This window comes from Danio rerio, chromosome 20 (assembly GCF_049306965.1).
Source record: "Danio rerio strain Tuebingen ecotype United States chromosome 20, GRCz12tu, whole genome shotgun sequence".
Lineage (NCBI taxonomy): Eukaryota > Metazoa > Chordata > Actinopteri > Cypriniformes > Danionidae > Danio > Danio rerio.
The window spans coordinates 31,961,945-31,988,393 of record NC_133195.1 but is presented as its reverse complement, the minus strand read 5'-3'; the positions used below and the strand labels follow the sequence as shown (position 1 = coordinate 31,988,393).

The 26,449-nt window shown below is 33.9% G+C and overlaps 2 protein-coding genes across 6 annotated transcripts in view; one reads left to right on the top strand and one right to left on the bottom strand.

Annotated features, from left to right (window-relative positions):
- Window positions 1-20,232, bottom strand: part of aven (apoptosis, caspase activation inhibitor) — a 42,480-nt gene extending 22,248 nt beyond the window's left edge. For 3 of the 4 annotated variants that reach the window (XR_012395683.1, XR_012395684.1, XM_005160759.6), the window contains exons 1-2: window positions 19,966-20,221; window positions 18,721-18,898 (exon numbers count right to left, since the gene is read on the bottom strand). Coding sequence is in view for 2 of the 4 variants with exons in the window: in XM_005160759.6 (XP_005160816.2) it covers window positions 18,721-18,898; window positions 19,966-20,151 (364 nt within the window). In the remaining 2 variants the exon portion in view is untranslated. 4 annotated transcript variants of the gene reach the window in all.
- Window positions 9,764-26,185, top strand: chrm5b (cholinergic receptor, muscarinic 5b). 2 transcript variants are annotated; one of them, XM_068215485.2, is made up of 2 exons: window positions 9,764-10,248; window positions 21,827-26,185. In XM_068215485.2, exon 2 carries the CDS (start codon window positions 21,905-21,907, stop codon window positions 23,420-23,422), a length of 1,518 nt encoding a protein of 505 aa, XP_068071586.2. In that variant the 5' UTR covers window positions 9,764-10,248; window positions 21,827-21,904; the 3' UTR covers window positions 23,423-26,185.
- Window positions 26,186-26,449: the final 264 nt, after the last annotated feature.

Here is a 26,449-nt window from a genome sequence, read left to right as displayed (position 1 = left end):
GAAGCAAAATGGAAGAAGAATATTGCTGTTTGAAACAGACCTGTTGATGCTTAACCAGCGCTTATGTTGACCTGGATCTGCGTAATAAACGCAACAAATAGGCTTTACTTTTTATTTTACAGCTTATAAAGCATGTACACAGATTAATGCAATATCATATTTAAACAACAAAACTGTTTACAAAAAGTCTACATATGAGCGCATTGTTGCTGTCTTTTCATCACGCAGCGCGCGCACTTGAACCGCGAGGGAGAGAGAGGAAACCATAGGCTATATCAGGACAAAATCTTTAAAATAATGATTTCTATTAAAATGTAAAAGGTTTTGTAATTATAATAATAACAGTGGGGCATTAAATAAATGCATATTTTCCGTGAAGCGAGCAATTTGAGGAAGTCTGCGATTTTTATTTGACGGAAGAAAAAAACATATGATTGGAAAAAAAGCCTATGCCGGTTATTAAAAAGAATCAGTCAGTATTTTCTTTTTGTAATATAAATTATTTAAGTGAAAATAATTTAGGGCAGTCCTATTTATTTTATTCATTTTATTCTGCTCTTCTGTGCTAAACACTGCAGGTGCGTGGAAATGCTCTGTTGTTCTGTTCCGCTATTAATATTCTAACATATAAAAATAAATCAGTATTTTAAAATGCAATATTTAATGTGTCAGACACAAAATAGACACGTCAATTTGTTTAATATAAAATTAATAGTAATCTGACCAGTTAACCGGTAATAACCGATTAATGAGCGGCGGTTGTCGGTTAGCAAAATTAACGAAATGAGCATCCCTAGTAGCTTTTTAATTTACTTTTTCTATGTAAGAGAACTTGATTGAAAAATAATTTTCAACATGCTTGAACCATCTACACAATGGAGTTTAGTTCTGTTTGGTTTTTCAACAGTATTTTGTTACAAAAAACAGAAGTGATAGCTTTGGCTATTTATTTATTTTATATATGCCTATTTATGTTGTTAATAATTTGCATAGTTAATATTGTTCTTTGATGTTTAGTTTATAAAGATTTTTCAAATGTTATTTAATAAAAAATAGTTTTAAAAATCTTTTTTTTCCCACCCCACACGAAAAAAATAAAATAAAAAATCGTGATACGAACCGAATCGTGGGTCAAAAATCGTGATACGAACCGAATCGTGGGTTTGGTGTATCGTTACAGCCCTAATATATATATATATATATAAATATATATATATATATATATATATATATATATATATATATATATATATATATATATATATATATATAAATATATATATATAAATATATATATATAAATAAATATATATATATATATAAATAAATATATATATATAAATATATATATATATATATATATATATATATATATATATATATATATATATATATATATATATATATATAAATAAATATATATATATAAATATATATATATATATATATATATATATATATATATATATATATATATATATATATATATATATATATATATATATATATATATATATTTTTTTTTTTTTTTTTTTTTTTTTTTTTAGGAATCAGCGGATTTATGGGACCGATTTTGGAAGTATCACAACTAAAAACTTGACATGAAAAAAAAAGTAAAATAAATTTAATGTTTACAATGCAAATCCAATTGAATCCTATTATTTGGTAACAAAGCAAATCTCATATAATATATCTACAAAAGACAGAAAATATTACTTTACAAACTGTATTGTAATTAAATCAATTGAACATTTTTCTATTAGTCAATAATATTACTGAAATTATTTAAAAAAAACTGAATAAATAAAAATTTACACAAGTGAATAAATAGACTTAATGATGGGTTTAAAATCTGCAGAAACCTGCAATTCTGTGTAGGCCTAACGTAATGTACCAGCTGTAGATAATACCTGTCCACAACTTTGAAAGATTTCTCTTTCATCTCCCATACATTTCCCAAATACACAGAAACCAGAAAACAGAGATAAATTGAGTTATTTCAGTGACAGCGCCTATGAAAAAAAGCATCCACTTCAAACCAAATACCAAAGGACTTCATGCCCCAAATATCAACACTGCCCCAAATAATGCATCTATGGGCATACATGAACTCAATGGGACAATCAGGGGACCACTTCCTGGCAGCATTATAAAACAGGTTCATTGGGGACAAAATCATCTAGACTATTAATATTTATAGCTATCATTACACAACTGTTATTTATGAAAAAAAAAATCTCACTTAAACCTTTAACCTGTAAATAGGGTTTGGAAAAGCGCTACGGTTTCAATTATATGACAACAAGGAACAATGCAACAGAAGCAAATTTACTAGAAGTTGACAGATGAAAAGATATGGAAAGCCAATATGGAAATGATCAGAAACAAGTGGCCTTTGTCGGCCTTCCTAACATTCATGAGGGATATGAAATGTTTTTTAAATAATGAGTGACCTTATGTAAATCATATAGGTGTTATGGTAACAACAGTAGAGAGAGAGAAAAGACACATACACAGTCATTAACACAGTGGTTGTTACTGTTACACGTTATTACTGAGATGACACTGTGATACTGTGTGTGGGTGCAAACACACACCCCCGCACCATAATTACTGTCCAAAGCTTGATGCAGAGACTCTGCAGTCACAGTGTGTGTGCGCGCGCGCGCAAAAACACAGGCTGTGCAGGTGCTGAACATGCAAGTGAACATTCTTACAGAAACACCTCTCTGTGCTGGAAAAAACATGATTTTGTGTGATCACATTATTAACATACTCATACTGTATTAAGAAAAAAAGACACTGTAATCATTTGTGTGACATAAAGGCTTGAATGAAATAAGATACCCATCGATATCCAATTGATTAAAACTGTTTGGGAAATATATTACCATTCAAACATTTGGACCTGTAAGGTTTTTAAAATGTATCTTATGATCATCGATGATACGTTTATCTGGAAAAATGTATAAACGTTTCAGAAATCATATTAACATGCTGACTTGTTGCTCAAATTTCTTATTACCAATGTTAAAGTGATTCTATTCTATTTATTTCAATTACTACCTTTCTTTCAATGAGTAATGGGTAGGGTTTTAACATGCAATTGTTTAAATAAATATTTTGAGATGCTTAGAGGTTTGTTTGAAGAAGATAAGGCTCAAAAGAAACGCATTTATTTGAAACAGAAATCTTTTTGTAACATTGTAAATAGGGCTGCACTATGTTGGAAAAATCTGCCAATACAATGAATACAATAATGAACAATCAAACATAAAATAACACGTTTAATTTTTATGCAATAATATAAAAATATTATCTTTATATCTTTAATAGACAATCTAATCTTGCGAAGTGACAATTGCCGATACACATATTGTGATTTCAATGCTCAAATGATTGTAAATTGTAAATAACTTGGATTTTTTTTTTCAATCTAATATATTTTTGCAGAATAAAAGTTTTAATTTATTGACAAAATTGTGGATCCTAAATATTTCACTCTAGTTTCAGCATGTAGACAAGCAATAAAAGACAAGTAAATACACAGCAAGACACCTTCATCTCTCAAAGCAAAATCTCAATTTGGAGTCTAATTATAGACAGAATAACATGCATACAATGAGTAATGAAAAGGGGTAAAACATAAAATATTCAAATAAATATTTTGAGATGCTTTAAGAAAAGAGGATTGTTTGAGGGTAGATAAGGTTCAAAAGAAAAAAGGTTTATTTAAAATAGAAATCTTTTTGTATCCTTGTAAATAGGGCTGCACGATGATGGAAAAATCTGGCATTGCAATTTTGTTTTGCTGTGATGTATATATTGTGATATCAATATAAAATGTCACCAGATGATTTAAATAGCACAATTTGGATATATTTCACTCATTTAGAAATGACTGGGCTGATCAAGTCTTTTTCTATACAGTGTATCCGCATAAAATATAATAAATTACAAGCATATGTAAATATGACTTAAAATAAAGTAAAAAAAAATGAAGTTAAATAAACAGTACTTTGTGGTTTTCTGGGGAGACTTAAAATTATTCAAGTACAAAAATTGAACAATCAAACCTAAAATAGCATGGTCATTGTTGTATAAACGATTTTATACAATAACATAAAAATAATATTGAATAATATCTTTATCTTTTACTCTTTAATATAAAAATCTAATCCTGTTGTGTGACTATTGCGGATAAAAACAATTTCAATATCGATGCTCAAACGATATACTGTTCAGCCCTAATTGTAAATATCTTGGATTGCTTTTTCAATGTAACATATTTATGCATGCAACACACCGGACCTACTGCACCCAACCCGCTCTGAGCTGGGATCGAACCGGCGAATCTTTGCAGGGGAATTGGATGCTCCAACGCAATCTCACAGCAATTCGTAAATTTTTTATTTTGTGGCTAATTCGTATGAATTTGCATAATCTAATTCGTACAATTTAGAACAATTTGCTTATTATTCAGTGAAAGTTTGGTTTTGGGGTAGGATTGGGTGCCATGCCTCCTTTTTAAAATTGTGCATTTATGCATGACTATATTCGTACAAATTTGTACGAATTAGCCACTAAACTCACAAACGTAAAATACTTATGTTTTCTTGTAAGGTCAGGATGGATGCTCTAACAAGAAGGCCAAAGACCATGGCCTCTAGCGTCTGTCGCAAGAGCACCTTTTGAGGTCAGAGGATTGAGGTTTACCTGCATAGCACTTCACTAGTTGGCCTCCGTTACATGCAGGATAAAAGCTTTAATTTATTGAGAAAAGTGTATATCCCAAATCTTTTAATACAGTTTCAGCATGTAGACAAGCAATAGAAAATACGCAGCAAGACAACTTCATCTTTCAAAGCAAAATCTCAATGCAGAGTCCAATTGTAGCCAGATTAACATGCATACATGCTGAATGAGCAGAAGATTTTCTAAAGCTGTCAGTCAATAAATATATGAACAAATTCACAAAAATTGTACTGGCTTACATGACAAAATAAAGGCAAACATATGAATTATTACTTTATTCCAACTGAAGTGAACAAGTGCAAATACACTAGATTAAATGCTATTTAAAAACTGGGCAAATGCACCAATAACTTGTATATTTGCCAACATTCAGCTCCAATTCAAAAGACAAGACTGCTGCTTGCCAAAAATGGCTATAAAATTAAGACCTTCTATAGAGAGCTGTAACCCACCAGGGTGCCGTCATTTTAGGAAGGTCCAGCTATTGAAACTGACAGTACCAGGGCCACAGGTGGAGGTCCAAAATGCTGAAATAAAGGAGAAAACGTGGGAAGAGGACATGGTTTCCTACAGGTGCAGTGTCACTGGTAATGAATCACCACATCTTTCCTCCTCTGCAGGGACACAGACACTCCAAAGGCCAGTCAACAGATAAACAAGGTCATGAAATTTTGTATTAATTCACTGTCAAAGTGTAACCCGAGTGAGTAGCGTGTAGGGCTGAGTTGTGTCTGCTGGCCATCTGAGACCCAGAAGAGACGTACTATGTTAAGACAGACACACAGATGCAGAGCTGTCACTGTATATCTATGCCCTTCATTATTAGTCCTCCTCCAGGGTATGTGATACGGCTCATATCCTCCATTATGATCTCATTATGATCAATAAACTTGGAGGCCTGGAAATCCTGCCCTACACGGCAATAACTTACATAAGCCATTTCCTGTCAACCTGACTGTACAACATGAAGACGCGAGACTGTGCCGCTGTAGTATCTCACTGTGGTATTGTAGAAAATCAGGTGACACAAAGGGAAAACGTCTAAAGAGTAATGACCCTGAATCAGTCAGTCTCTCAAACAGTAGTTACATGGACATGTTGAAATAGTAATGGATTGCGAGGAGCATCAGCATCCTGCAGTTGCACTATTGCAACTTGATGTTTGAACTGTCCTTTCAAGAATTTTTTTTCTTCATTGATTATTCATGTCTTCCTTTTATGCAACTTATTACATTCCTGCAGCTGTGAGAGCAGATTTAGACGGATCAAACCACACTTCAGAGATTATCAATACAGCTTCAAATGCATGTACGCATGTTTATTTATCCATCCATAATAAATATACACACGTGCATTATGCAAATACAAATGTTTTGTATTACAATTTATCATTTTTGTTTGCATATATACAGTATATTTACTTCATTACTATTAACAGGGTTTCCACTCCAAACCAAATGTCAAATTCTCTGATTTTCACTGACTAAAAAGATGAATTTCCATAAGCTATCCACCTTATTTTTGACATAAGTGTGATGTGGCAATTGTAACATAGTTACTTTCAGTCTCATTCCGGTCTCTTATTGTTTTAATATTTTTGACTGCCAGTTAAAAAGCGAAGAAAAAGAATAATATGACTGACTAATATGAAAAATGTGACTAACTATAAGAACAGGCAGAACTTATCACACAACTAGGGGTGTCAAAATTAATTGTTTTTTCGGTGCACCGCGATGTAGACACGGACAATTCGGTATCGGTTCAGTAATAATCATAACCGGTTATTATGTACTGTTGTCATTTATCTCCTATGCGCTCTGTCGCGAGAGAGGTGAGCGCTGGTATTTACAACACTCAGGAGCCAACTCAGGCGCCAGAAACGAGCGCGGTTAAGTTGGTTTTGTTTTCGATACTCCTGACACATTGTTATAGCGGCAATAACTCAAAAACCTTTTACCCTATAAAGATCAAAAAGTGTGTTTCCTACAAAAAGACAAAGCTGGTTATGTTTCACAGCTGTCTTTTTCTTTTCTTTTTCACTCATTCACACACTGTTTCTACTGTTTGGTGCTCTTGCTCTGGCATGGAACAGCAGCTTTTCTGAGCGTGCGATGAGCATGTGAGCAACCAATAAAGCGTGTTTAAATTCATTAGATATAATGTAAATTAAGCTTTTAAGTCAGTGAAAGTCAGGAAATTTAATAGTTCTTGCTTGAAGCCTGTGTATCTCTTACTCCATTCGCCATGCTGGAGAGGAACAGACTGCGCAAAAGGAGCGCAGAGTAGGTTTCATTAAATACAGCTCTCATCTGATTGGCTGAAAGGTATGAGTTGCCTGCTTCTGCTAGCACAGTCTCGAAAATACACACACACGTATCCAAGGGGAGTCGTATGTGAAAGAAGATTTGCACATTCTCATTCAGGATCAACTCGAAAGTTTCAAACATTCAAAACTTTTTGTACACTCTTATAAATTTGCAAATGGTGTTTTGCATTTGTGAAACGTATTTCATGAAAATGTATTTTTATTTTGTGCATGTGAATTGTTTGTGTGAATATGAATAAATATTTTACACACGTGAATGTGGTTTTATGCACATGAATTTGGCTAAGTATGTGTACATCGTGTCTTTTGCATGAATTTCTTTTGAGTCTTATCTGACTCCATAAAAAAAGTGCTTCTATTTTTTGTGTTGTTTTTTTTTTGCTCCGCTCAGCGTGAGCTCTCCCAGCTAAACGCATATTGCGAGGGCTTAAGTGTGTGTGTGTGTGTGTGTGTGTGTGTGTGTGTGTGTGTTTGTCTGTTTGGTGCTGTCTATGTATGTGTATGTGTGTGAATGAGAGACAGAGTGATGCTGTGTGTTTATACAGACAGCTTGTTATAGCCTTCCCCCAAAATATAACACTGTGCAGGAAAGCATCGTTAATGCACCATGATATCGAATTGAATCGAAGGCATGATAATCGTAACCGAACCGAACCAAGAGACCAGTATAGGTTCACACCTCTACACACAATGCATGGACATGACCTCAATCATTTTTGGTGATGCAATGTATCTTGCCCATACATAAAAAACTATTTTAGCAGCATTTTAGCTCTCTTTCTTTATTGGAGGTGTCAGAATGGTTAAAAACACTATAGTATTTACTATACATTACTATAGTATACATTCATGTGGGTGCCTGACAACTGAAAAGAGATCTGCTAGCAGATATCACACTCTCTTTTTACCTTGCATTTTTTTGTTAACATTAACTATTATTTATTTAGGATATGCGTTTTCACATTCTGATTCCAATGTCAAATTATTAAATTGTTCAAATGACTACAATTACATGAAATATTCTTAAGAATAAAATCTTATGTTTTCTTTGAAAGAGTGTACTTACATTGTGACGATATTATATTGTCATTCTGGCATAATGAGTGGGATAAAATGGTCTTAAAATATTGTTTATCGCAATATATTTTGGTGCAATATATCGTTCGACAAAAAATAGATATTGTGACAGGCCTAACTTAAAACAAAGCAATATAAAACATGATACAGAAAATTACATATTAAAACTACAAATTGCAAAAATCAATATTTCATCACTTGGACCAACTTGGGGAGTGGATGGTGCGGTAAAGCAAAGATGTTAATCGAATTATGTGCTATATTGTGTAAAACAGGATCATGAAAAAAACATACAAAAAGCAACTCATAAAAACACCTCAATCATATTATTGTCTTATTCAGATTAAGGTAAATAATTTAGTTACTGATGTCCACATAAACGTAGTCAGTGATTTTTAATTCTGTTTGATGGCGCTTATGGAACCAAAATAATATTAGCTTTAATATTTAAAGAGATAGATCACCCAAAAATGAAATTCTCTCACCATTCACTTAGGACTATGCAATTAATTGAAAATTCGGTTTCGATTTTGGCATCTAACATTTATGAAAAACCATTAATCGAGATAACCGATTATTCCATACCGCTCCCTTTCCAGTTGTACACATTTGTTGCTCTGCAAAGCTCAGTTCCACATGAAAATGACTAAAAGCATGTACTTTAATGTAAAGTTTGTAGCACAATTATTATTTTATCTTATTTTAGTTTATTTTTTATTTTCCATTTATTTGTTTATGTTTTATTTTTCTTTCATGTGAATACATATTTTTTTTATGGCTCTGTCAGGATGGGGTGGGTGTTCTTTAATTGGTATTTGGTTACTAATACAGCATGTATGCATCACATTTTTATGGAACATTAAAAGTGTTTAAAAAAAGTGCAATTCAAAGGCTTAATTAGGGTAATTAGGCAAGTCATTGTATAACAGTAGTTTCTTCTGCAGACAATCAAAAATATAAATTGCTTAAGGGGGCTAATAATATTGACCTTAAATGGGTTTATAAATATTTAAATCTGCTTTTGTTTTAGCCAAGGGTAGGGGGTCATAAGCATCAATTGAAATCCATAGAAGGAACAAAAACAATCTGGTCAAGAGTAAAATTTTCTTTGTATTCCATAAAAGAAATAAACTCGGACAGGTTTGGAATGAGTGGTTTATGAGTATATGATGACAAAAATAAAGTTTTTTGTAATCTATCCCTTTGACTGTACATTAAATTTTCATATGGTAATGACCACAGATTTTTTATTTCAACACCAGTAAAATCAGCTGTATTTCCTTGGAAATCTATTGAAACAACATTTATAAATGACTAAAATCAATCAGATATCACCCCAATAGCTTGTAATATTTTAAACTACCATTTCATTGAGCTACTGTACAGCAGCTCTTACAAATATAACAAAAAGTCACTAAACGACCCTCTTCTGTATTTGAAGATAACCGATGCTCTCCACCCACATATTTACTCACACAAACACTATCTGTGTCAAAAGAGAGTAAATTAATGCCTCCATTATGTAGCAGTGAGAACCAGACCATCCCTTCCACACTCCCCCACTGTCTACAATGCGAGTGTGAGCGGTCCACTCTTCATCCCCTCATTTCTACTCAGCTTCAGCCCTCTCCTCTTCCTCCTCCCATTCTCACCGTCTGCCTGTTGTTCACTGCCCCAAATCATGACGATCATCCCAGCCCAGTGGGAATGACCTCCTCCCAGCCATTCACATCTGTGTCTGTCAGCGCATCCACAGGCAGCAGCACATATTCATCCTGAGAAACGGCAACAGCAGCACTTCCCCATCATCATCATCATCCTCCACCTCCGAGATTACAGGAGATGCTACACTAACACTGGCTTGGACTTTGGTGTTGAGGTCATAACTCGAGAGAAAGCTTTTTTTCTTTGACTTTCTTGAGAACTGGAAAAAAACATCCAAGAAGGGAGAAGACATTCCTACAATTTGAGGATTATAATAAAAATTTTGGACACCAGAGAGTTGACCGAAGAAGAAAAGGTTTGGGATGGGTAAAAAATCGGACCAAGGAAGATCTGTCGATGGAGTTCAATGCTGAGAGACGAAAACAGTAAGTTTTATATGAAAACCTATTTTATAGTAACCATTGGGCAATTTAGCTGTCTGAATTAAAGTTTGATTTAAAAAAAATGTCAATTGATGTTAACTGATTAATGATTAATTTCAATTTAAATGATTAAAAATTAAAAGCACAACAGAAAATACTGTAATGTTTTTCTCATTGTAAACCTGTATGATTGTACGTCTTCATAAAATGCAAGCAGTGTTGGCTAAGTTACATTAAAGAAGTAATAGATTACAAATTACTAATTAGTACTAAAAAATTGTTATCTGATTACATTACTAAATACTTCATGTAAAAAGTAATCAGATTACTAATTACTTTACTCTGAAGTAACTTTCAAACATAAAATACACCAATAAAAATACTAAATAAACTGCAGCTCTTTCAGTAATTTAATATTTACTGAAGAAAATGGATTGACAACAGCAGCTTGACATATTCAAAATATATAAAGAGTTCGCCTAAAACTTAAAAATTCTCTCATCATTCACTTGTTCCAAACCCCTTTGTCTTTTTTTAACACAAAAGAAGAAAACTGGAGACCTGTAACCATTGACAATCATAGTACGAAAAGCACTGCAGTGTTTGGGTGTTCTGTGTTTGTCTGAGATAATTTGTCTATCTAAATGTCTATATTCCAAAGTAGGAAGCTGATCGGTCAGTTCTTGTCACGTAACTCGCGGTTTTCAAATGCATAAAGGTACTTGAACAGCCCAATGACTGGCAGCAACGCTTCTCTCCACATTCAGAAGATACCTTCACTCCCGATTCTGCACAAAAGTCCAATTTAGCCTGTTTAGGCTGAGTTGGGCCGCTGGTTTTTGGGTGCCAGTGCCCTCCTTCTTCTGGTGAAAGTCTTATATGTCTTATTTCTGCAAGAATAAAAGCTTTAAAGTTTTTAATTTTTTTAAAAACCATTTTGAAGTCACAATTATTAGCCCCTTTAAGCTATATTTCTTTTTGATAGTCTACAGTACAAACCATTGTTATACAATAACTTGCCTAATTACCCTAACCTGCCTAGTTAACCTATTAACCTAGTTAAGCCTTTAAATGTCAGCCGTATAGAAGTGTCTTGAAAAATATCTAGCCTAATACCATTTACTGTCATCATGGCAAAGACAAAATACATCCATTATTAGAAATGAGTTATTACAACTGTTATGTTTAGAAAGGTGTTGAAAAAAAATCTTTCTTCCATTTACAGAAATTGGGGAAGAAAAATAAACAGGGGGCTAATAATTCTGACTTCAACTATAATTTGTTACATTACTGCATTTCTCACAAATGTAATTAGACTATAGTAATGCGTTACTTTGGAATGCGTTACACCCAATCTGAATGCAAGACAATAGGGTTTTATGTAGTTTTAAAACTTTTTTTTTACGATATCCTGTTTTATGTTTCACAGAAAAAAGGTTTGGAACTATAAAAGACAGAATAAATGATTTTTAGAGGACCTATGCCTTTAACAAAAACAAATAAACAACAACAAAAAAAACTGACAATGTTTACCTACACTGTACACAGTGTTGGGATACATCAAGCCATCAATTTTTAAAGTATGGACAAACCCAAATATTTGGATAAAAAAAGTTTAAATTCAACCGAAAAGAATTACCCAATGTTGGATTTGTCCATATTTGACCCAATTTTGGGCTGTGATTTGTGTGAAATGAACAAAGAAACAAACAGAAGCAATCATATACATTTCAGGAACTTTTTTTTTTAATTAAAGGTAATTTATTAGCAATCAAAGCACTAATCATAAAACTTATCAGAACATTAATTAAAGCAGGGTATTATTATTTTTACTGTGACTAATAAAGATTAATAAAAATGTAAATAAAATATTTATTAAAAACAACATTCATTTAAAAATTTATTTTTAAAAATGTAAGAACAAAAAGTAGGGAACAGAATATGGAAGTATGTTCTTTAAATGTGAATTTATAAGGAGCACAGTATGAGTTGTATTAGCACTTAAAAGAAAAATGCACCAATTTATTGATCTCACTTTTTAATTTGTTTGACAAGAAAATAGCTTAAAGTTTGAATAACTCTTCTCATATCATAAAAATATGGAAATTACTTTTACTGTAGTTTCTTATTACAATGAAAAAGGTGAGTTTTTATTCAGCATTTGTTATTCTCTAATGCATGTCTAAAAAGATTCTTTTTAGAATCTAAAAAACATTAGTCCAAAATACATTAACTTGAAAAGTTAGTTTACTTAAAAACTTTTTTTAAAATCCTCTCATCTCATTTGCATCAAGTAAATGTATCTTAATATAATAATGTTCAAATAAAATACTTTAACTATTTCAATTATTTATGTGCTGACTCACTCAGTATTTAATGCAATGGCATCATGAATTCAAGATTTGACCTTTTTAAGGCCTACATTTGCATAAAGGCACAATAAAACTTGCAGAAACCCTTAAATATCACATAAACATTTTATGCTCTATTAATTTGTAAAGTTCCTGCAAATATAATATACTAAACTGTGCTTACAATTCCAACTCCTTACCGAAACCAAAAATCAATGCAAGGCTAAGATGGCTGCATTTACAAACTGTTTAAATATTCAGCCATGTTCAGCGGGAAACTGTGCCCTCCTCAGGGATCTCTACATCAGTTTCATCTAAAAGAGATCATTATTACCTGATACTACAAGGTAGCAATGACCACATTCCTACTCATCATGTGTCTTCAAAATAGTGTGAGTTTCAGGTTCATTCTGAGTGCAACAAAACTAGCTTTTAGCTTTATCCTGACTCTGGCAACAAGTTCACCGCCACAATGACAACAAACACTGGACGAGGCTGCACACATTCAAAGATGTTGTTATGAGGTTTTGACAGATTAATCTCTGATCAGCTGTGATATTAGACAAAATAAAATTACCCATCTGTGAGACAGTAATTTGCAACAAAAATGATTGCATCAAAGATTTGCTATAGCGTATGAAGCCGCTCGGTAAACAGATTTTAAGTGGTTAAATGACAGATGCAGTTTTCTTTACAGTAACGGTCTGAAAGACACGCTAGTAGAGAATATAATATGCCATTCACAATTATAGCAATTTAGCCGCTGAATGCAGATTTATTTCTTAGGGAATACTTTTTCATTTGGAAAAAAAATGACTACACCTGTGTCTCTACATGTGACAAATAATGGTTAACAAGCCAGAATGACTTTTCTATGAAGTGCATAAGGATTTCCTCTGTGAAACTGATGGATTAAACTTCCCTGTGGGCAACAAACAGCTGCATGCTCCTGCTAAGATGAAGTTGACAACTCATATGTTTGGTCTATCCATTTCTCTTGTTATTTGCATTTATTGTGTAAATGAAATTAAGAGTATATGGAATTATGGAAACAAATAAAATTAAAAGTGAGCATACACAAGCAAAAAACTTTTTGAAAGTAATAATTCATTCAAAAATGAAAACTGTGCCATCATTTGATGAATTCCCCAAGTATTTTCAGAATTGCTCATTTTTAAAGAATTACATTTGGAGGACATATTATCAGACCTTTTTAGAATAAAACAAATATTAACAATTTAGTCAAAGTCATACCTAAGAAATCATCAGAACTGAGAATGTTCAAGTGGTCTCTTAATTTTTCCAAAGATGCATGTCTTAATAAAGGTCTAGAAGTCTAGAAATCACACCTTTAAAAAGACAGAACCAAAGTCATGTGAATCTAGGTTAAAGGGATTATTCACCCCAAAATAAAATGTATAAAGGAAGTTATTCTGATAAAAAATCTGATGAAAATCTGGAGCCATTGTAGTGTTGTCATGATACTGGAATTCAATACCAATCTGGTTGTATGATTAATCGGAGAGAGAAAAAAAAAAAAAAGAGTGCGATCTTGATTTGACCCTCCAAACGATCTAAATCCAGCATCCCTACAATTCAGCTACTTATATTTTAAAGTTTGAGAAAACCATAAAGGCGATCGCACAAGTCTTCACGTTGTTTTATATACGTTGCCCAGCCACATGGAGACCTCGAAATAGTGTTAAAAATGTGAAGTAGTGCATTTATAAGGTGTAATTCACTCATAAATGTCATTTCTGTCTTAAAGTAATGAAGTATTTGCGGCAGCGAAAACACATGTGAGCTCTTTGTTTACTATTGAGAGGACGCGTGCATGGCAGCGAATGCATATACTTTAGTGAACAGATATATGTCCTGCATATGCTGTGAATAAAAGCTAATAAAGTTGTAAATAACATTCAGTTTGTTGCACAGAGAGATCGTTTAAGAGCTGCGGGGGAAGTATGATGTGCATGTATGTTTTTTTCTCAAAGTGACGGCAGCCATGATGACATGATCGCACTCGGCAGTGAAAGTGAAACCAAAATAGCATACACCATTTAAATGATTATATTGCATTTTAGAGTTATGATTATGACAAGCATTTGATATGATTTTATTCTTTCATAGCGAACACAAAGTGTTGTGCATGAAAATAAACGTTTTACAGTGTCACTATAACTATATGATGTTGAATTTAATGCAGGAGGAAATCTGATAATGACAAATGTTTCATTTTACGTGTGAAAAAATAAAGTTGTCAATGACGAACGGCAAGCATAGAATTCAACAATGCATTATAATGTTGTCAATGACAGAATGGCAAACATAATAATTGTGCAGCCCTAATCAGTACTAAAATTTAAAAAACGTCCATTTCCCACTAACATTTGATGGTGTTCTTAAACACCGCCGATTTGCCCCTGTGTTCACATGCTCAACAGAAATGACTGTGATTGGCCATGAAGGTCACAGTACTCACCACTGTTTACTGAGTGTACATACAGATACAGAGACACTTGAAGGTTTAAAAGCCGCAAAGATCAGCTGGTTTGTTTATAAGCTGACATATGAGTGATCTGCTGACGAATCAACTGATCTTAACAGATTTAAAACACTCCAGTGTCCCTGTATCTGTGGTTACACTTAGTAAACAGCAGTGAGTTTGGTGAACTGATGACCTTCACGGCCAATCACAGTCATTTCAGTTGAGCACATGAACACAACAGCAAATCAGCTATGTTAAAGAATGTGCTCAAAAGTTAATGGGAAACAAATGTTTTTAAAACTTCAGCACCGATTGGAATTGAATTATAGTATCGTGACAACACTAAACCATTGACATCCATAGGAAAAAACAAATACTTTGACAGTCAATGCTTATAGGTTTTATTTATTTTTGGGTGAACTATCCCTTAAAGAAGACCCCCTGTGCAGAGACTCCAAGGGTGCCCAGGCTCTTGGTTGTGGACCATTGGACCAACTGAGGACAAAGTTTTAATTTTTAGGTAAATTACCCATTGGATGAACCTAGATTCATTTATAATTTTGGTCATAGTGAGAAAGCTCAAGGGTAATAGAAGGACACTCCTCTACTTTGTTCCACTCCCTGGTGAAAGTTGAATTACACTCATTTTATACCTAATCAGTCCGTTACCTCCATACTCACTAATCAGAGCCTGCTGGCAGAATCATAATGAGATAAAAGACAGAGTGTTGCGCTGCAAAGGCCGGGCAACTTTGAAAAACACACAGAGCCAAACAAACCGGAACAGCCGTCTTTCTATTTATAAAACTGAAGTTATAATACTGTAATATTTGACCAAGAGGTGTGACAATGTTTATACACCTTGCCAAGTCAAACAGTAGCCTGAAAAAGATATGTTTTCATGGTTTGAATTTGAAAGACAGAAATAAGTCTTCATCAAAAGCAGACTGGTTGATGCATTGAACTACTTTAAAGTCAAATAATAAGCAACGACTTTATTTTGTGGCGGTCACCCCAAGTAGCGCTCTGCAACCACACTATTTTGATGGACAAGCTGTACTACAGAAATCCTGAAGTTGTGAATCCAGAGAACAGATACAAACTACACCCACATTGGCAGGGATCAGTGAGTTGAAGCTCTGATGACTAATCGTGAATGTGCAGGGAATGACACAGGAAAGCATGTAGAGAGCAGCAAAACAAATTAAGTGCTTCAGTTTTGTTTGGAGTACAACTTTAGCAGATTGGCAACAATAAACAGATTGCTACTAACACATGATATTTTATGTTAAGCGTGTTTGCAGTGCAAAATATAAAACTGCACTGATATGCACAATTGATGTATGGTCTTTTTTTGCAGTACCACAAGAGGCAGTGCCATCCTGCAGTACTTCACTGTCATAAAATTAGATGACACAAATATATCTCATGAATATCAATGTGGCTTTCGAGAAAGCAGATTAGGGAAATGAGAGGCGAATCCCACAAAGGAACAGTGTAATGCAGTCTTATCCTGTACTTATCCACACTTTAGGCTCATTATATTTGAGGAACAAATGCCTTTATAATGGTTTAATTTTAATAATTAGACATGTGTTAATGACCTGACCTTGGACAAAGTGTACACTGTCTGTATTCACTTTACAGCACATTTATTTTGCTGGCTATGGTCATTTCCTGATTACCCTTTATGTAAACTTAAAAAACTAAATCAAAACTTGCTAATAGACTAGATTTGCGTATAGGGTACCATTGAAAAGCTGGATGCATATTTATTTTTTAATGTGTCTGAAAGTCTCATCTACTCTATTGTGATGAAATGATATACAGAAAACTTTATTCTATTCCTGTTTGAATTTATTATAAATTGTCATTCATAAATGCGGCAAAGGTAAATTTTGAGCCTTATTAATCCAGTTTTAACATGATCCTTCAAAAATAAAATAAAATATAATCATGTGCTCAAAAAAATCCAAAATGCTGATGATGCCAAAAAGAAGCAGGTGACCTATTTCTTATATTAAGGCAATGCCCAGAAGTTTTTGGAAAGAGTTGCATGAAAACCTTGTAAGGATATTGCAGACCTGGTATGACTTTTGCCCAAGCTTCTACAAAGCTGTATCATACTAGGCAGATGGGTGATTGCCAAAAACTGGAAATCTTCCAGTAGACCTCCGATCATTGAGTGGATCTTAGTGTTGGGACGAGTAGCAGCTTTTGAAAAACTTTCCTGCAGTTTACATGAAAGGATTGAAATTTATTTTGTTAAATGTGGAAAATTTCAGAATGTCTGTGACCCACAATGCTAGCAAACATGTAACGAGACAAAATAATAATTAAGGCTATGATATTGGAAACCCCCACCCTTTTTTAATTTGTATGTGTTTTGGGTTGGTTTATTTACTCAACTTATGACATTATTTTTTTATTTACTGTATTTTTATCTTAATGCTCTGTATTTGATATTCATCTGCAATATTTGCAAATTGGAAAACTAATAAAAAGTAAAAAAAAAAAAAAAAAAAAAACATTCCTGCTAAGAAATATTTTGTTAAAATTTATTAAACATATTTTGTAGCATTTTGTTAAAGTCTTTAATTGTCACTGTTGATCAATGTAATGCATTCTTAGGAGTAATAGTATAATACTCTTTAAAAAATACACTCTCAGGAGCAAAAGCAGTCACTGAGATGCCACCCTATCAAAAGGTAAATTTTTGTACTTTTTAGGTATAAAACATGTACCTTCAAGGTACAATATGGAGCCTTAGGTACTAATATACAAGTTTAAGGGACTATTGTAGATTAATTAAGCACTAATATGTACTCTTTTAAACATTTATTTCTGAGAGTGTAAATAAAAAGATTTCTGCAGGTTTCACCAATCAAATCTAAGACTTTTTAAGACCCTTTTAAGACCATCAAGATTGAAAATTTGAGACTTCCATAGGGCTAAACGCTAAAGATTTTGTAAATGGACTGGTAAAAAAATTATTTACTTGCCTTATCAAAAAACAAATTTAGTACATTTTAGTCACATATTTTAATTAAAATAATGTGTCAAGTCAAGCAGACCCTAGCTGCATAAATTTTTTTTCTAAAAAAAAACTCTTTAAATTTGTAATAAACTAAATGTATGCACAACATACTGTTATAATATTACTAATAGAGCTTTGCTAAAAAGTTTATTGAGATGTATTGAATGCGCGTTGGATCGACTGGGTAGCTGTATATAAACAAAAGAAAATTTAAATATTTTTAAAATAAAATATTAAAATAATTTAAGAACTACAAGACAACATTTCAGTGAATTTAAGAAGTCTTAAGGAAATGTTTTTTTTTAAATTAAACACTTTAAGACTTTTTAAGCCCCTGATGACAGCCTGAAAAAGGTCTTACAGCTAATTTTTTCTTAGGCAGAAAATAATAAAGCCTGTAAATGTTAATAATCCCTGACTGCGCTATTTGGAAGTAATAAGATTAAACCATGCAACAGAAACTTAGTAGTAGTCCTAATTTAGGATCAAAAAACTACACCGAAGGCTGCAGATTCATACAATCATTGTAATACCAAAGTACTGTATCAGAGACATGGGAAGAAAAATAACACAGATTTAAGTGAACATTTAGGTCTTACCAGCTGATGTGAGGAGGACGTGATAGTCTGTGCCTCTCTGTACAGGAACATCTTCGTTCATTTCTTCTTTTTCCGATTCCTTATAACGGTCCCAGTTGGACTCAAGCTTTCGTCTATTGAAAGTGTTGTCCTCCTCCATGTCCTCAACGTTTTCCTTGTCATCAGGCTCATCTTGATTCTGGAAAGTAATCAGAAAAAGTATGAGAAGGAAGCATTGGCAAAAATAGGAATATGAATGCTCACATGCAGAAGATCCACTTAATTTTTTTAATAGTTATTAATGCAGAAATATTTTAAAATTGTTGACAAGCTTAATTGTAGTAATAGTAGCTCCAGGGTTTCTGCAGGTATCTTCAAATCAAATTTGAGACGTTTTAAGACCCTTTTAAGACCATTATGAGTTCAATTTTAGACTTAACACAAAAGGTTTTTATCTAATGGCGTGGTTACTTCTGTAAATAGTTTTTGCATTAATGGAAGATGGTGTGTAAAGGGATGTGTTGCTTTAGTTTTCTTTGGTTGATTAGGAAATTTAATTTGGAAAAAAATATCACAACAATATCTCTTTGCAATAAAAGAAAACTTGAATATACATACAAAAAAAGTTTTGAGATGGATTATTGGTGATCAGGTGTTGGGAAATTAAGACCTGTTTGAAATGATTTCAGACCCACAACACAATATTTCATTGATTTTAAGACTTTTAAGGCCTAAAATTTTGTTTTTGAAATTTAAGACATATTAAGACTTTTAAGACCCTTGCGGACACCAAGTAGCACGCAGATCTTTTCAGACAAAGCAAAAATAAAAAGATAAATAAATTTGTAATACCTGTTATGTCTTTTTACTTCGTATTATTAAATGTATATTGACACAATGTTTTGTTCGATTCCTGGTTTGATTACTCAATTACTCGTATTGTTCTCATTTAAGTCGCTTTGCTAAATGATAAATTCCTTTGTTAATAACTTATTGCCAAGACGAAAATATATTACTGTACAGTACAGTCATGTTACTAGAATAACAACACTAAATATGTACCTATTCATTAGTAAATTAACAGTCCAGCATTGTGAGTCTCTCTAAATGAGTATAGTTTATTTAAAAAACTAGTTAGAGGCATTTTGTGCAGTATCACTCATATATTTTATACCAATGGCGGACTATCATGGGTTAAACTATAGCTAACTTTGACAACAAAACAATTGTCAGTGTGATGTGATTTATTTTATTGATGTTACTCACTCGTCGAAAGTCTCTGAAGTCTGCAGGAGGACCGTGTTCTCGTCCTCTTCCTCTACGGTGATCCCGTTTTCCTCTTCCCCGATGCTGGTGTCCTCCTCTTCCGCGTCCCCTGTGCTCTCCAGCATCACCGCCACCTCCTCTTTTCCAGTGACCACCGCGTCCACGGCTGTTATGTGCGCTCTCCATGAAGGAAAATGAAAGAATAAAACTAATGCCGAGACTGTAATGGTGTAACTTCAAAACATGGGTCACATTTAATAGCTCCCCCTTGAATGGATAAACGTTCCGCGCGTTCACTAGTTCCGCCTAATCATGAACGCAGCAGCAGATATACAATCCAAGTTGGTAGATCTGGGGAAACATACGAGTATAAGAAGTAATAGGACCAGTTTTTGGAACATGTGAGATCTTAATGTGTTAAGATGGGCTTTTTTCATTATTTGTTGGCTATAGAATTAAGCAGTAGTCTAATTATAATGTGAATAAAGAAATTGCAAAAACTCAGTTTACTGCATTCATTCATTCTTTTTTTCAGTTTAGTACCTTTATTAATCTGGGGTTGCCACAGGGGAATAAACCGCCAATTTATCCAGCATATTTTTATGCAGTGGATGCTCTTCCAGCTGCAACCCATCACTGGGAAACACCTTTTTTATTGCAATAACAACAGGCAATAACAACAGATAGAAAGACAAACAGAAGTATAGTACAAACAATACAAATATTACTTTTTTTGCGAGAAATGTGACATGTTTAAAGAAATATAAAGCAAAAGAAAGACAAGAGAAACAAACAGGAGAAACAAAAAAATAAATAAAAGAGAGCACATAAAAAATAATACAAATTAATGTAGAATATTAAATAAAGCAATTTTTAATATAAATTTCAATTGCTTTCTTTGTATAAGACTCTGTAAAGGTTCTTAAATAGAGATCCAATTCTCATTTTAAAAATACAAAATTTGGCCTCCGTTGAGTTTATTTACATTTATGTATAAAAAAAACTTTCCAATAAATAAAATGTTTTTACAAAAAGATTTTCTTTCATATAAAACCCCAAAATAATATGCCTTAAAGAAAAATCACCACAAACCTTTTGGAAAATTAGAGACTTTACATCAGACCAGAAAGATTTAACAAAAGGACTTCCCAAAAAAAGTGAACAACAGACTCAGGAGCAGTCTCACAGAAAGAGCAAGAGACGTCAATGTCATTTTTGAATTTCTGTAAAAATTGTTACACTGGATGAAATCTATGAATCATTTTTAAAGATATTTCTTTAACTTCCTTTGTTAAAAAAAAAAAGATCTGGGGGAATAACCAAACATACGATCATTTAACATCATCAAAAAGTTTGTTCTAATAAGAAATAGATGAGGGATTTGAGATGACAAGTTCTAAAAATAAAGACCTGATTTTATGAATGGATTTTTTAGTGGAGAAACAAATGGACCCAACCGATGCCAACACGAGGAGAACATGCAAACTCCACACAGGAATGCCAACTGACCCAGCCGAGGCTCAAACCAGCGACCTTCTTTGCTGTGAGGCGAGAGCGTTACCTACTGTGCTACAAAATATCTTAATGGTCCTAAAAGTAAAAATACTTCCTTTTAATAATTAACAACATAAGGAAAAACATTGACGTTGTAGAGCTGGGAATGTAGGACCTCCAATATCACAATACTTAATCATTTACTTTAAAATCTTCATATTAGGCTACACAAAAGAGATTTTCTTTTAACCCAAAACCAAGGTCCACTCACATTACAATTTTGGGCCTTGCCACTGATTTACAGTTGTCAATGAAACACACAGATTTATGTTTCTCTTTTTGAATCATGTTTATTTTCTATTTTCAGCTTGTCCATTGCCAAGTGAGCATGAAGAATACTGTGAAACTGTGTTCCAGACTTTACTAACCAATCAGCAGTGTCAGGATGGACATGGATATAAAAAACATTACTGTGAGGGGAAATGTATCTGCCATCCCGCCTGTCCCATACAGTCTGCTGGAGGTCATAACCATTGCCACAGTATCAGCCATTGTGAGTCTCATCACAATAGTGGGGAACGTTTTAGTGATGCTCTCCTTCAAAGTCAACAGCCAACTGAAGACCGTCAACAATTACTACTTACTCAGTTTAGCTTTCGCAGACCTGATTATCGGTGTGTTCTCTATGAACCTCTACACGTGCTACATTCTCATGGGATACTGGTCTTTAGGGAATACAGCATGTGATCTGTGGTTGGCACTTGATTACGTTGCAAGCAATGCATCAGTGATGAACTTGCTGGTCATCAGCTTTGATAGATACTTCTCCATTACAAGGCCGCTTACCTACAGGGCTAAACGAACCCCGAAGCGGGCAGGGATCATGATTGGCATGGCCTGGTTGATATCGTTTATATTGTGGGCTCCACCCATTCTGTGCTGGCAGTACTTTGTTGGAGAGAGGAAAGTTCCTCTTGACCAGTGCCAAATCCAGTTTTTCTCAGAACCCATAATTACATTTGGGACAGCCATAGCGGCCTTTTATGTCCCAGTATCCATCATGACCATACTATATTGCAAAATCTACAAAGAAACAGAAAAACGCACTAAGAATTTAGCGGAACTTCAGGGATATCCATCGCTGGACAGCCAGGACGGCCCTAAAGTACGAAAACCAATCCTTCGATGCTTTAGCTTTAAAAACAAGAGAGACGGGACTCAAGCATCATGGTCTTCGTCCAACCAGAGTTACGTAACTCGGACAACATTGCAGTCTGATGACTTGTGGACAAAATCTGAGCAGGTCACCACCCTGAACAGTTACACCTCATCCGAGGACGATGACCGGTCAGTCTCAGAGTCAACGCCGAGAGAATCCTTCAAGAACCAGGAACCACCAGTCAGTAAGAACGGACAGCTGGTCTGCTACGAAGATAGCAAATATCTAAGTGATGTTGCAAAATGCTCACAAACGAACAATAAAAAGTGCTTGTCATACAAATTCAAGCCAATCATTAGCGACATCACTGTTTTGCAAGGTAATAGTGAGAGTGAGAGAGCAAACCCGGATCAGTCCTCAGACCAACAGGCTCCTTCCTCCACATCCTCTTCTACCAAACCAGAAGACCCAAACCTTAAGATCCAGATGACCAAACGTAAAAGAATGGTTCTCATCAAGGAGAAGAAAGCAGCTCAGACTCTTAGTGCCATCCTTCTAGCCTTTCTTCTTACTTGGACACCATACAACATCATGGTGCTCATCTCCACCTTCTGTTCCAACTGCATCCCAACATCCCTCTGGCAGCTGGGCTACTGGCTCTGCTACGTCAACAGCACCGTCAACCCCATGTGCTACGCCTTATGCAACAAGACCTTCCAGAAGACCTTTTGGATGTTAATCCTCTGCAAGTGGAAGAAGAATAGGGGAGAGGAGAAGCTGTACTGGGGTGGTCCAAACCATTAAGTTATGAACACACAAATATATGGGTACAATTCTATATGTTTTAGTGTATGTTGTGCATACGGTGTCACAAACCATATCGCTATATTGTTTCTTATCAAATATGTGACCATATTTCTTGTGTTTATTCATTGGCTGTATCTGAATCAGGCAGCTGATTTGTATCCTTCGCAGGCAGTGTTTGAACAAAGTATTTTAGACACACTTCTTAGGGAGCATAAGAGTTTTTGACACAGGTGTCAAATCCAGTTCCTGGAGGGCCGCAGCTCTGCACAGTTTAGCTTTAACCCTAATTAAACACATCTGATCAAACTAATTGAGTCCTTCGAGCTTGCTTAAAGCCTACAGGTAAGTGTGTTGAAGCAGTGTTGGAACTAAACTGCAGAGCTGCGGGCCTCCAGGAGCTAGCTTTGACACCTGTGGTTTACAACAAAAATTGATCTTAACTTCAAAAGTTAAAGGTATAGTTCACCCAAAACTGAAAATTCTGTCATTATTTACTCACACTTCACTTGTCAAGTCTGAGTTTTTTATTCTACTGAACATAAAAGATAAGTTGAAAATGTTAAAAAACTGGTATCTTATGGCATTCACAGTAGGCAAAACAAATATATTGTTCATACTATGGATGGCTACCAGTTTCTGACATTCTTCAAAATATCTTCTTTTGTGTTCAGCAGGAATAAAGAAACTCGTGAAAGTTTGGAACCACTTAAAGGTGAGTAAATCTTCATTTTTAGGTGAACAACCCCTTTAAAGTTAGTCATAATTAGATTTACATTCCAACTGCAATTTTCAGGCACATTTATTTTGTCAAGAAATTGAATACACAATATATTTAGGCCCGTAGCCAGCCTATTGAAAGGGGTGGTTCTTTTTTTCCCTCAAAAACTGAACCTTTTTGCAGTTATTCACTTAATTTTCTATTAAATTATGTGGCTCAAATGCTGCATTTTAGTGACATTTTAAGCAGTAATTTTTGCTGGATTAGCTTGTTGGATGGTGATCATAACCATATTTTTTAATGCAACAAAAAATTTCCTACATTTTAGTCAAAGTGCTTACCAGGCTACTATTTTACCACAAAGTGTTTATTTAGAAATTAATAAATTTGAAATATGAATAATGCAATAAGCTTAGAATTGTAAATTACTAATTTTGAAAATAAATAAAAAATTATTATTATATCATTATTAAATCATTATTATCATCCATAATTTAAACAACCAAAAACAATTCAGAATCTGTTTAAAACTTGTTTTAAATGAAAAAAAGAAACAGGCAGTAATAAACTGGCCAGCTCATTTTCTCAGTCAGAATTTGTCCACTTGAATAATTAAAAATTAGATGTGTCTAAAAGCCTTCTTCTATTGTTTATTTTCACATGGCAGCATAAATGGGACAAATAAGCTAAAATACAGCAGCCAATATAGCAGTGGGGGGAGGGGTGTCTTTCGTACCACCCGAAACCCCCTGGCTACGAGCCTGAAGAAAACGTTTATGCAGACACTTTGTTCATAATGCCAAACTGTGTTGTGCTTTATGTTACAGCACATTCCCTCACATGCTGTACAATGTACTGGATAAAATAAAGTAACTGGCTTAAGGTTAGGTTTAGGAAGGTTCAATGGCTAGTTTTTACGCAGTAATGGAGTATATGCACAGACTTTTAATTTCAGCCAGGCAGCCTCAGCACTTTCCATTATAAAATTGCCATGTTTAAGATCTGATTTCTTTACAAATCAGTGATCTTCACTGCCTGATGGATATACAATATGAAACGGGTCTCAGAATGGACAGAAAGCATTGCATTAAAAATATGACAGTTAGTTTTACCCTCAATGGAGTTTCTCCACTAGCCTGCTGGTACTGATGGCACTAGCAGTAGCAGTTAAAGTCTTTCAAATTAAATGAATGCTAAAGTCTATTTAACTGAATGTATTGTAATCGCATTGCAATGTTGATTGTGTTAAAGGAACCTTATGAAATTGAAAATAGTCACAATAAACTATCACCAGAAGTTAGCTGTGCATATAGCCCATTGTGTAAAAAGTACATTACAATCAGAACTGGACTGTAAAATAATGTGCTAATGTTTTAAAAAGAACTTTTGATTTAGCTTTTAATTACTTTTTTTATATTAACATGTTTACATAACAGTGTGGATTTAGTATTGTGAAATGTTTTTAGAAATATAAGGACAATAAAGAAAAAATATGGACTGTGAAATCATAGATAACAAGAACAAAGTGTTTATTACCAGGTTAACCTTTTGTGATAAAGCAATTTTTAATACCATGTATTGTACACCCCATCATGTCAGTGGCACTGCATGCATAGAAACCAAAACGGTGAAATATCAGCTGTGCAAAGCAAAGGATCTCATCTGCAGAACCAGACACAGATCTTCAGATTATGGAGCTGAAAAACGATCACTTCTGTAAAAAGACACTCAAATGATTGTAGTTTCATTCTGGAGGTGCAGAAATTCCCACATTACTCATATACATTCAACGCACATTTTACATTTCTACAACAATTAATCACAAAGAGCGCACTGACTAGTCCATATTAAATAAAACAAATCTTATCTTTGTGGTGCCACAAATCAGATCTGAACTCACTTGAACATTAACAGATATTACAGAAGCACGTTTATATTTGTTGCCTGACTGTTTTCCACTCATTCTGTTTAATACGTCTATACCCGTTCTGTTTTAGTGATGTACCATCTAATGTGATGTGTGAAATAAATGTTTTAAGACTAATTTAAGGCAAATAATTGACGTGTTTTTCCATGTTAAACTGATGTCTTTAAACTACATTTTACAATAATAGAGTACTGTATATGCAGGAATCCTAAAGGTAATTTCAACACCTTTTTGAGACTTTTTAAAGACCTTCTCAGAATATTGTTAATAAACAGTTGTAGCTAAATAAACGAATGGAGCACAACGGTGCAGCAGAACTCAGATAAGCTTGGAAGAAACAAAGTTTGAAAGAATAAATTGGTTGTTTTCAGCAACAGGC